Below are 12,796 nucleotides of genomic sequence, written 5' to 3'. Positions count from 1 at the left end.
AGGGTAAAGAAAAATGAGGCAAAAATTTCCTTACCAGCAATATACTTTAATAGAGGGACAAAAATAATGTGCTGAGACAAAAAGCAGAAGACATAGATCCTAACCCCATCACCTTTGGTGGGGAGTGCTCCTGGAATCCTAGAGACTTGAGGAAGAGAGGCAAATGCAGGGTGACAGGGGTGGAGCAGCAGCCTGTGCATATGTGCTCAGAAGGAAAAGAGTTAGAGTCAGTCCTCCAATTGCCTAATCTCAAACCAATCCAACATCTGAGAATTTTCCCAGGAGATAGACAATTAGGTTCAGAATAACACACTGCAGCAACTCTTAAAATTGAGGAGAATAATGGCACTATTGAATTTCCTATTACTCGTGAGCTGATACCAACCCACTGTGTGGAGCACATAGGGCTTGCAATTGACTTCTTTTTTATGGTAATGCACACACATGGATAGATCAGCAGTGGCACACTTTAGGGAATCAAAGGAGTATGTGGCTCCTACCTGTGTTCCCCATTCCTTACTTGACTCTGGTGCTTGATTAGCTAGGTAACTCACTTAAAAATTCCCATTTAAAAAAGTGTATTAAGGTATATATTTAAATAAATTCTAAATGAACATATATGATAAAGTATGTAAGTATATGCATGTGTAATATGTATAAACAAAAAGTTATTTGAATCATGATAAGCATCTAATGTAAGATTCTCTCCATCTGCATTTTATTTACTGACTTAATTCTAATTCAGCTTTTCTCAGATGAGAATAAAATCCCTTAATTGTTGTCATGTTCTGTGCAGTGCAGTGCTTTTTGTTACAGCATTGTGAGCCTTATACAGGTCCAGGAATGCATAACAAAAGAAAGAAAAATAGTGTCTGTGTGATTTTGATGGAGATCAGCAACCATTGCCTAAAGCTGGAGATAGGGCAAAGCTTCCATCTGCTTTCAAAAATGAATTTAGTTAAGAGTTTGGTTTTTGAAATAAACAATTTAGAAATGGACTGAGATGTTAACATTAAGAGTGACTAGGTGAGAGGAGCAGGGAAATCTGTGTATTTCTTTGTACCTTACTTTGAATCTATAATTTTTTTCAGAATAAAAAGGAAAAATATTAATCACTGAGAATTGAGAATTAATATTTTGAATGATTATAAATTAAATATATATTACACATGTAGGCTCTAGTGAGGTCATTAGCAAAGTATTTAACATCAAGGTATAATTTTTTTTAAGTTCATTTGTTTTTTTCTAACTGCCATATTTATCTCAGTAGGATAATTTTCATCATGAGATAAACACAATACCCCCAAAGCATCCCTTTAACCATGTGTCCACAGGTTATTTAGATCTACTATGGGTATTTCGATGTCATTTTTTTGGAGCAAAATGTCATTTGAGACTTTGCATGTAGTATATGGGGACATGGCTAGAAAACAGTGAATAACTAGCATATAATGTGTGTCTGATTATGAACAACTCCATCTGTTTTTTCTCATTTATCTCAAATATTAGAGCTGATTGAATGAGTACAATCTACATGTATATTTTTCTAACATTTAGTTGAGAATGAAAAGGGCCAATTATAGCTAGTATCTATTTCATGCTGGTATTAACTAATTCAAATTCAAGCTGTGCACAGTTCTTCAGAAATAAATAAAATCCGTATATGTACACTACTTATACAATTAAATATTAAGATTGTACAATAACTACAATCTATTACTGCCCTTATTACATAAAGATTATATAGGGAAACAATTTATTTCCATTTTGGGTTAACAACTTTGTTTTAAAAATAATTCAAGGAAAGAGTAAGAGTAGTGATTCTATTACTTGTTTCAATTTTTTAAATTTTAATTTGTACATGTTTGCAAAGATTCTATCACTTTTATGTTTTATAAAAAGTGTTTTGTACATCACTCAGGGTATTAAACTAGTTTTGTAAGAGTTAAATGAAAGAAGCATTCCTCAAAAATAAAAAGCAAGAAACATCTCAAATGTCTTTCTGAAGAACTTTTCAATGGCATTTTCATAAATATCAAGACAAAATTTGAACCTTTCAATGGAATTCTTCAGTGACTGGTAGGGGAAGGGTGGTGTTTCTGACTGAGACATGCAGTTGAATACTTTCTACTGAGCAGCACTACCCGGAACATGCTAGAAGCTCCCTGTGATGGAGTGTATACTTTTAGTGAGATGTTATTTAAAACCCATGCATATCTCCAGGTAGTGCCCATTTGCCAGTGGATAGAGATCGTATCCTGTTGATTCTGAGGCAGATAGTGGCATGAAGATTGGACTAGCAACCAGTAGGGAACATAAGGAAGGAATTCTGAGATTGGAGGGAAAAAGCCCTGGAAGACATGGTCATATTCTGATATAAGAAAATAGCTTAACTGGATACTGCAATATTTGTTCAATTAATTTCCTCTCTCTATCAGAGGAAAAAACATTGGCTATTAACTCCTATATGGGTTTGAAATCTAATAGATTAAGGGAAGGAGACAATACAGCTGATTCACAACTTGTCTCAAGTCTGACAGTCCAATGTAGAAGAATTGGAGATTATAATTACTGGCTGCGTGAAGCTAAATTTTAGTTTCCCTATCTTCCGAATGGAAATAAAAGTATAACTACATCAGGAGTGTTTCTAATATTAAATGTTTGTTGAATGAATCAAAGGTTTGAAATACTTAATGAAAAATACATTTATTGTATCAAGTATGCAAGAAGTAAATAGTGATGGATGTGGAGGAAGTGATAGTAAAGAGAGTAGTTGTAAAACTTTCTGTATTTGGGGAAATTCTACGGAATGTATTAAAAGTCTTTTAGAACTAAGTAATTTTAATAAGGATGCAGCATATTTTATATGCTAATAATAGCAATAGATTAAAATAATTCCAATTCTGATATCAAAACTATGAACTGATTATAGATAACTTTGATTAGAGATATGCAAAACCTGTATCCTGAAATTAGATAGCACTGCAGAAAGAAGTAAAGGAAGGTTAGTAAGTGGAAAAAAATATAATTTTTATAAGTCAATGTACTTGAAGTTGTTCAGTTCCTAGTTCTTTCAAAATCGATCTATAGATTCAATGTAAATGCCAATAAACATCCTACGTGGTTTTCTATATTTTTAATACATTTTAAAACTCATACTAAAATTTATATGGAAAACAAAAGATCTGAAATAGCATCATGGTTTTGACACATAAGCGTAAAGTTAGAAGCTTTATGATACATTGTATCTGGCTTTATTACCCCTAGTTTAATTGCACTGATGCTTTCTTAATGCTTATTTAAACATGTTTTAAATATTTCAATACCTCTGGTACACTTCTTGATTTCAAGGCTTACTGCATAGCCACATTTTTCAAGCCTCTTATGTTGACATAGGTTTGTGAAACTTGAGATTGAATCCAGGGCTTTTGCAGTGAACTACAGTTCCAGACATTTTTGTTGCATATTTTGAAATGAGTTCTTGCTAAATTGCTAAGTTGTGCAATCCGGGGCCAACTAGTTTTCCTTCTGCGTCTGTCATCCACTTTAACATTGTTAAAGATACTCAACATCATCAGGAAGATGCAAATTAATACATGAAATACAATTATACACCATTAGAATGTCTAAAATTAAGAAAATTAAACCTTCTAAAGTGCCATAAGTGAGGATGTGGAGCAACAGAAACTTTTTGTTTTACTGCAAGTAGAAATGTAAAATGGTACAATTATACATCTGCTAGGAAATACAGTCATTTTACTCCTTATTTACTATAAGATCAATGGAAGTATACTGCCAGATAAAACCTGCATGTGAATGTCCTCAGCATCTTTGTGATACAACTCAAAACTGAAAGCTACTGGAATGTGCATCAGGCCAATGGTTAAAAATCACTGTGGTATAACCCTTCCATGGACGATGGCCAGTGAAAAGGAATCATCTTTGTTACACACACAAAAACCTTGGTGAACCTCACAAAAATTATCCTTACTGAAATAAAACAGAAAATGAATTACATTATTGTATTATTCAACTACTATACAATTGTAGAAAGTACATAGTAATCTGTAGTGATATAAACCTCTTCTGTGGTTTCCTGAGGGTAAGGAAAATTGGCACCCAGTGATTAAAAATGAGAAGAAGGATATTTTATGGATAATGAATATGTTGCCTTTAGTACAGTTCTAGCTTCGTGATTATCAAAATTTACCACTTTTATTTTAGGTAAACAATTTACTATATGCTGGATTAATAAAAAAACTAATGAAGAATGCATGTTGGTAGTCACAAAGCTAAAGGTTCATGACTTAATTTTCACAATCCTTAGTCAGATTCAGAAGTGGGAGTTTGATTGATAAAGAATGACCATATGCATTTATATTAATAGTTTTGAGTTTGCGATCATCATTAGAAGGAGGTGAGGAATCGTGAGAGTGGACACTGTTAAATGGTTAATGTGGAGATTTGCACTAATCTTATAAAAATTAACATATATGAGTCTTTCTTTTTATTTTGGCTTCAGATTTTTGGATCACAAAATTGATGCCTGAACACCATGTTCCAAGATTCTCATTTGTACTTTTTTAGTCACTGAGTTAAAAATACCATGTTCACGTTTTGTTTTAATTAGAGCTAACTGGTAATTTTTAGCATGTATGTCTGTTCCTTCATTGAAAAACAGAGTAAAAATCCACCCATAAATTTTAATTTGTGTTAATGGAAGTATTTCATGAAAGAACTTCTCAGAAGAATTTAATATCCAAAGCCTGTAATGCAGTATCACAAATGGAAAGAGAGAGGCCTAAGTGACTTCCTAGGACCAATGCAGTGACTTCAGATCTGTACAGGTGCATGTGTATGTGCATTTATTCTCTTCTGGAAAGTGGCAAACAAGGCTGCCCCAGCTGTTTTGAGTTTGCTGTTTATTGGCTTATTTTCTCTTTTTAGTAACCTTACTTTGCTGTTCTCCCAAAATGCTATGTGCTTTTTTGAAAAGCTATGTCATTGCCAATTCACAAGGACAGTGCCACCATGCTACATGAACAAAGAAGAAATATCTAAAATAACAACCCATTCCAAAAATTCTGTCTTCTCAGGATTGCCCTCTGATTTGGGGTGTTAATCTGTTTGATTCTTATATATTTAATGTTCCCTCAGCCTCTAGTATGCTGCTAGCATCTCGCCACATTCTTGCCATACTTGTGATGATCACCATAACACTGAGGGCTGGATGGGAAATCAAAATTCTTGAATTGAACACCTAGAAACCAGGGTCAAAGAGGTAGTAAGTAATGGGTCCTATGTTTGAGAGTAAAGCATTCCAAATGGTAAGCCTGGGTTTTGCAATTAGCCATCAAACTTTAGGCAAGTTACCTAGTTGGAGCATCATCTATAAGAGAGATACTACAGGGAAGTTGTGTTGCAAGTCTAATAGCACATTTTGGATCCTCAGAAAATGATTCTCTTCCTCCTCTCTCCTTCAAGTTCTAAATTCTTTCTCTTTCCCAGTGTATGAGTCTAACCCAGATGAAACCATGTCCTCCCCGCTGTTGACTATGAGGTCAGACTTAGCAGAGAGCTCTTCTTTAGAGACCTGTCTTCCTGGGTGGACTGCAAATCTCCTGAGAGCAGAGACATTCTCATCTATCTTTTTTTCTCCAGTGTCCAGCAAAGGGATCAGTAGATTCTATGAATTGAATGGACAGATTTGGCCAAGAGGAGCTTCAAGGCATCTGTAGAGCTTGTTTTGTTTTTGTTTTTTGTTTTTCCTGTATTCTTCCTACTAGCTCACACCTGCGTATTCTGACTCTAGTTCAAAAACTGCCTGGTCTTTTGTCATTTGTTCACTCTCTGATTTGCCGTGCTCTGATTTCATGGGTTGTACTACTAAGCATGAATGTGGCTTAGGTTATACCACGTGACTCCACGGTGTCCATGATAGGTGCCTATCGTGTATTCTCGGATACACTCACATCTTTTCAGGTTTCCGGGTATCAGCTGGTTCTCTGTCCTGTTTCAACTCAGTTTATAAAACTATTAATTTTAGTCAATCACTGGATGCACATTACTGTTTATAATATTTTTTAACTTCTCTTTTTGTACTAATTCTATTTTCCAGTATATACTTTTGTAATATCATATTAGTATTTCTGTTATGAAACCTAAGTTTCATCTGTGATTTTACAGATGTTTTATTTATTTCCATTGAGAATTTCTAAGATTGTCTTATTTCAGGACATTTCATGATTCAAGATTCTTGGGTAAATAATTTTGGGGCTAAAATTCCAACATCAATTTGCTATCTTTCTTTGAACATTTTAACTTGTGTATTTTAATCTACTTTGAATACTCTAGCATGGAGAACTGCTTTTGGACAAATGCTTATCTCTGCTAGTGCTAATCTTAGCGATTTGCTTGGTCTGTAGGCCAAATTATGTGCTTACTGTAGATATATGTACAATAGAAATATAGAAGACAGAGGATTAGGAGAGTTTTTACTCAATTTTATGGTGTAAGGATTTTATGTGAATTTCACACCTTGATAAGCATCCTGACTGCTTTTAAAGATTTTGTAAGCTTAACCCAGAGTTTTCCATCATGATGAACATTGCTTATGACCCTCTCCCTGTTGTAAAGTTTTGAAGCCTTGTGATTTAAGTGAGGGCTGAAAAGACATACAGAAGCACTGTGTTTTCTCTTGACTATTTTGGCAGGCACATGATTTCCTGGTTGGTATTACAAAATGGGGGAAGTATTAGAAAACAAATTTGGCATTTTGTGTACCTCTTACAATGATTGTCTGTGAGTGTCTAGCAAAGTATATCAGGCTTTGTTTAGGTACTTCTGCACAGTTCCTGAGGGATGTGGAGCTTATACAGAAAGTATAACTGTTACATTAGTTTTGTAGTGAAATGTTATGGAGGAGGCTTAAATGCTAGAAAGCAAAATATTTGCCATTATAGCAATCAAAAGAACATTTGAAATGTCTTTTTAATTTTTATGAATAGATAAAATAATTTAGCCTAGAAAAGCTTTTGGTTGCTTAGGAAATGAAATCAGTATCAGTCACATGAAGATATTAAATTTATATGTATTGATTTCCTATGCAACACAGGAACTCTTTTTTTTTTTTTTTTTTTTTTGTCTTTTTCCTTTTTATCGATACCAGGGATCGAATTCATGACTGTCTGCTTGCAAGGCAGGCGCTTATGCTGCTGAGCTAAACCTCCAGCCCCTACAACACAGGAACTCTTGGCCCCACTGTCTTCCCATTTTTTCCACATGCTGTCTTCTTTGTGTATGGGGTGTGTGTTTCTGTGGTGTGTGTGTGTGTGTGTGTTGGATGTATATACATGAGTGTCACTCACTTGGCTTCAAAATTCAAATGAAGGATTTGTGAGGAAACTGTTTAATATAGCCCTGCAGAAGAATCACTTTCTTATGTACAATGAAGCATCTTAATTTCATTTCTTGTTATGGACTTTTTTTCTTATATGCCAAACTATGTAGTGTGGCCCTCTGGAATTTGGGATGATTGACTTAATGTCTTGTACGCTGCTGTGGTCATCACACTTTCTCCATTTTCTTGTAGGGGTCATCACTGCCGCAGACATTCTTGATCGAGAAACAACAGGGTCATACTGGCTGACAGTGTATGCCACAGACAGGGGCGTTGTTCCACTCTATTCCACCCTTGAGGTCTACATTGAAATTGAAGATGTGAATGACAATGCCCCTCTGACCTCGGAACCGATTTATTATCCTGTTGTCATGGAAAATTCACCCAAGGATGTATCTGTCATTCAGATCCAAGCTGAAGACCCTGACTCTAGTTCCAATGAAAAACTGACATACAGGATTACAAGTGGAAATCCACAGAATTTTTTTGCCATCAATATCAAAACAGGTAAGGGAATTATTTTAAAATTTGCATTTTAAGAGTTGTAGTCCAATTTTTAAATTTTAAGTTCACTAGCCTGACCTTTGCTCCACCACTTTTTTTTATCTTAGTAGTGCAGTGATCAATATTTTGCTTCTAAGAGAAGTTTCTGAGTGTTCTTCCTATTTGATGTGTTCTAATCTCACTTAACACAGATGTGAAATGCTCTAATAGAAATCAGAGGCTTTCACAGAAAGCCAAAGTGTTCTTTACTCATAATAATAAACCATGGTTCCTCCGCCACTCTGATAGCTGACACCCCTGTTTCTTTCTTGGGAGAAATTGGACTGGCCAATGATGAGTTCTTTGGATGAGCTGGCTTTGCCAGGTTTCTACTTCTAGGAATTTCTCCTCCCTGCCTTGGCCTTAGCCCACCTTGTTTTAAATGATCTCATTAAAGACTAATTCATAAACTGTACATGTTTTGTAATGCCTATATTGTCAATGAATTATCAAGATTCAAAACAACTTCTAGTGTTCTAACATTTACATAAAATATGCAACATTTTAATTTTCCAATCTTTTGCTCATAACATTTCTGAAGATTATAAAGAAAACTTGCTTTGTTGTTCTGAGGATCAGAAGCAGGTATAGAGTTTGGCTGAATGCATTCTGAGAGGAGGGTCTACACTGAGAAGATTCTTTGCAAAGCGAACATCAGAGTTTCACCTCTTTCTTTTGATTTGCTATGTTTAAATCTAAAAACTGCAGTAAAATATTTAGTGAGAGTTGTGATGGGTGGGGTTTTAATTCATTGAAATTTAGACTAATGTAAGTTTTTTGCTTTGAAAAAGCTAGTTGATGCTGGTTAAAGGCTGGGTTGATTGTTGTTGGTATGAACTGACAGCTATCTCAGTGAACTACTGATAGAATTGAAAGCTATTTGTCCTGTCTTTATTTGTTATGGTAGAAGCATATAGCTGACCTAAAGCATTCTATAAATGTCAGTTCTTCTTGACGTAATTTAAAGAGAATGTTAGAATTTTGGGAACCTGATTTTCTCTAATTATGAGTGTGTCAATCATTCTGTTAAGGAGACTGTGGCATCTTTATTGTGATGACTCAGGATTTCACTTACATCTCATTATAAAACAAGGTGGTCATCTGCTGGCAGAATCTGATGTACTACAGAGGACTCACAGGACAGCGTCTTGACCCAGTTTTCCACAGCTGCACTAGAGATGGGAAAGTCCCTATGCACCCAAAGAGAGAACCACTGACTCTCCAAGGACACTCTCTCTGATCCATTCTCTTGCTATGACAAAGTGCTCTGTGGAATGTGGAGACAGAAAAATAAATTTAAACATTTTGTTAATGTAACAGTGAAGGTAGGGAGAAGAGAGATGGAAGAACAAGATTAAAAGGGTTAAAATATCTCAATAAAGAAGTTGAGGACACAGATGTCTTTGTATTTCACAGGCTGCTGGAGTCTGAGACAGTCTCAGTAGACTTCTTTCATTTGTTCTGGTTGCAGCTTGAGTCATTAATTGCAGGCCCAGTCCCCAGAACCCTCTTTCTAATTAAAAAGAAATTGAAGGATGGCAGTCTCCATTGTTCACTTCCCGGGCTTAGGAAAGAAAAATTAAAAATAAACAAAAATACTGTCAGATAAGAATTTGGTCTGGATGTGAAGAATTAGATTATGCAATATGTAGAAAGAAGACAAATGTTGATATAACAAAAAATTTAAGTACAATTTTAAGTTTGAATGTGTATTTCCAAAATCCTGCATTATTAGATTTTAGTATATAACATGTAATAAGAACCTTGATCATATTTGCAATTCCTCTGTTATTGCAGTAGATTCTTTTTTTTTTTTTTTTTTTTTTGTCTTTTTCCTTTTTATCGGTACCAGGGATCGAACTCACAACTGCCTGCTTGCAAGGCAGGCACTTATGCCACTGAGCTAAATCCCCAGCCCTATTTCAGTAGACTTTTAAAAAGCATTTGTGCCAGGAATGACATTTTATCTTACTTGTCTAATATTATGAAAGAAATATACAGTATGCTTTGGAGCTCTCCAATGCATAGCAATAAAAATACACTGTATTTTATTTACCCATCTGGTCAATTACAAAGTATTTTACTGTGCCTATTGATTTTCTAATAACAGCTAAGAAACAAGTTATAAACTGAAGATATGATCCAGTTGGTCAGGAATCCAAAGTAGTGTGAAATTAATGCAATAATTAAATACTTACATAGTGAAACAGTGCAATAAAAAAAGCTTTGCTCTATCAGATGTTAAGGAAGATCATGTAGAGAGGGCTTCATAAAAGAAGTAATGTTATGGGTTAGAAATCTTGAGTTTGCGGTTTGATATGTAGCCCAGGTATGGAGTGCCTACCCAGCAAGTGCAAGGCCCTAGACTCAGTTCCTAGTACCAAAAAGAAAAAAGGTGGGAGGTGGGGTGGGGAGAAGGAGAAGAAGAAGCAGAAGCACAAGCAGAAACAGATGCAGACAAAGACGAAGACAAAGATGAAGATGAAGACCAAGACAACGAAATAATCCTGAATCTCAAAACACCGCAATCTACAATGGGCAAGCAGACTAAACTGGACAGTTTGGCTACATCAGCTTTATAATCTTCGCCAAGCTATGGAACCCCTGAAATTCAGTTTTTACTTAGGAAAGTCTGTTACAAGGGATTCAGGAGTCCTCATGTGAAACGCTAACCAGAGTCCCAGCATGGTAAAATTCCAGATGTTAATACTATATTCTGTCTGCTTCACATTGATTACAACATGCCTAATCTGTGTGGTCTCTCATTGGAAGGTGAGAATGAACTTGCTTACTCCACAGGGGTTGCTTTTGAAACTGAATGTCATGCTATGTCTTCAGGCCCTTGGTAAGCTATAAAGTTCTAAAAGAATCATGTACTTCTATGTCAGTGTCTTCTCTTCCTTTTATTCTTAAGAAGCTGGAGATGAAATCCAGGGCCTTTGGCATGCAAGATGTGTGCTCCATCACTGATCTACACTCCCAAGTCACTGTTCACACAGAGCCGTCAGCCTGGTGAAGTCCTTGTTTTCCATATTTCTCCAGGTATTATGTTACCTACACAGATCAGTGAACTCTCTAATAGTGTCTTTAATTTTTGACATATCTTCATATATCTGTACAGTTATTTATGTGAAACATTTAGATTAATATAACGTTTTTCAGTGATGAAGTAGGAGATATAGCTAAGCAGTGCATTTAGCAAAGTTTATGCTTCATATTTCTTTTCAATTGGATGATGATTCCATAAAACTAACTCCTTTCTGTATGGTAGAGCAGCAATTTATAGAACTTTGTTTTGTTTCGGCAATATACTATATAATAAATATTAAAATGCGGGGGCTGGGGATTTAGCTCAGCGGCATAAGCCCCTGCCTTGCAAGCAGACAGTCGTGAGTTCAATCCCTGGAACCAATAAAAATAAATAAATAAATATTAAAATGATTAAAATGTGAGCTCAAATTATGTCAATATTTATAGTCCACAGCTTTTAGTAGACAAAAAGAAAAAGTTTAAATCGGAATGAAGAGCTTCCTCTATTGAGCACTCTGTTCTCTAACCAAAGAATTGCTTAGCATTTTTTTTTTCTGTCCGGGCCCAAAGTCAGGTAGAATAAGTAGTCTTTACTTTCTTCACTGTTTCTTGTGATTTAAGAAAAATAAAAACTGTAACATTATAAGCTCTTTTCTGGCCTGTACAGTGATGTCTTGATTAGCTCTGAGCTAAGCAGTTGAATTTATTCAAATGCCAGCTCCTGGTGCATGCTTCAGGAAGTCTGTCCACATGGTCTGAAGCGGAGAGACCAACTTTGGGTCAACACTTCGCTTTTGCCCAGCAATTGTAAAGACATACAAACTGACCACTCATTGATCATCTAACCTGAGTTGGGAAACAGAGATGGGAAGCAGAAAATGTTTATTTTAGTGATGTTTACAGTAGGGAAACCACTTAGCACAAAGCCAACATGGCAGTGTTTAGCAGAGCCCTTGGTAAAGGTTAGCTATTGTTATTATCTTTCTGTAAATTGCAAGCAGATTGCTTCAAGACTCCACCGTCTTGTGAGAAAGGCATTCCTGAAAGGCTGTCAGTCATATTTCACCTTACTTGTTGGTACACAGCACAGGGGCTTTCACTTAGTTTCATAAAGTGCACTGTGTGCTGCTGTTCATCAAAGTGTGGGCAGGGAAGTGGAGATAAAGCAGAAGACTGTTTCTGCATTCGGAAATTTAGTCTCATGGAAAGATGGACCACCACACACGTAATTTGATAATGGGACAACTTGTGTAAGTTATAAGAACAAATGTTCTAAATCTGTACACTACAGGCTGTGAAAGGGTGACACATTGGGGGGTTATGTTGCCAGAGGAGCTTCACAATCCTGATATAAGGCCTAAACAATGGGGTGATCTGCAGAGAAAGAAACTAGACAACAACCCAAGAAACAGCAGCCACTTAAGATGAACTTGAAAGCCCCTCTGTTGCTGTTGGAAGAGTTTCAGAGGTTTAATATGATTAGAAAAGAAATTTAAAGGCCACAAACGTCTGGGGTATTGTAAGATAATAAGAGACTAATGTGCGCGTCATGTTTCTTTTATTTAGGCGTTTGATAAAAATCAGGTTTTATAGAGTCTTGTTTTACTTTTGTCTTCTTTCTGTGTGGCTTACTCAAATAAATTATTTTAGGGAGAAAAAGACACATAAGAAAGCTCGCTTTACTCTTTTGCCTCTGTTAAACATAATCTAGGATTAGCATATGCTGTACTAAGAGTCTGTGTTTAAAAGGATTCTGGCTTAATCTAGATCTGATGATCATTCTCAAGGCTTGGCCTTTCTAAGTTCCTTTCTGAAGCTGCATTT

At 35.7% G+C, this 12,796-nt stretch overlaps 1 protein-coding gene across 8 annotated transcripts in view; it reads left to right on the top strand.

Annotated features, from left to right (window-relative positions):
- Positions 1-12,796, top strand: part of Fat3 (FAT atypical cadherin 3) — a 646,812-nt gene that overhangs the window by 272,555 nt on the left and 361,461 nt on the right. For all 8 annotated transcript variants that reach the window (XM_063256268.1, XM_063256266.1, XM_063256271.1 and 5 more), the window contains one exon: positions 7,592-7,906. In XM_063256268.1, coding sequence (XP_063112338.1) covers positions 7,592-7,906 — 315 coding nt within the window. The remainder of the gene's footprint in view (positions 1-7,591; positions 7,907-12,796) is intronic.

Source organism: Cavia porcellus, unplaced genomic scaffold, assembly GCF_034190915.1.
Source record: "Cavia porcellus strain 051 isolate PalLab524CR breed Dunkin Hartley unplaced genomic scaffold, mCavPor4.1 scaffold_9, whole genome shotgun sequence".
Lineage (NCBI taxonomy): Eukaryota > Metazoa > Chordata > Mammalia > Rodentia > Caviidae > Cavia > Cavia porcellus.
This window is presented reverse-complemented; position numbering and strand designations above follow the sequence as displayed.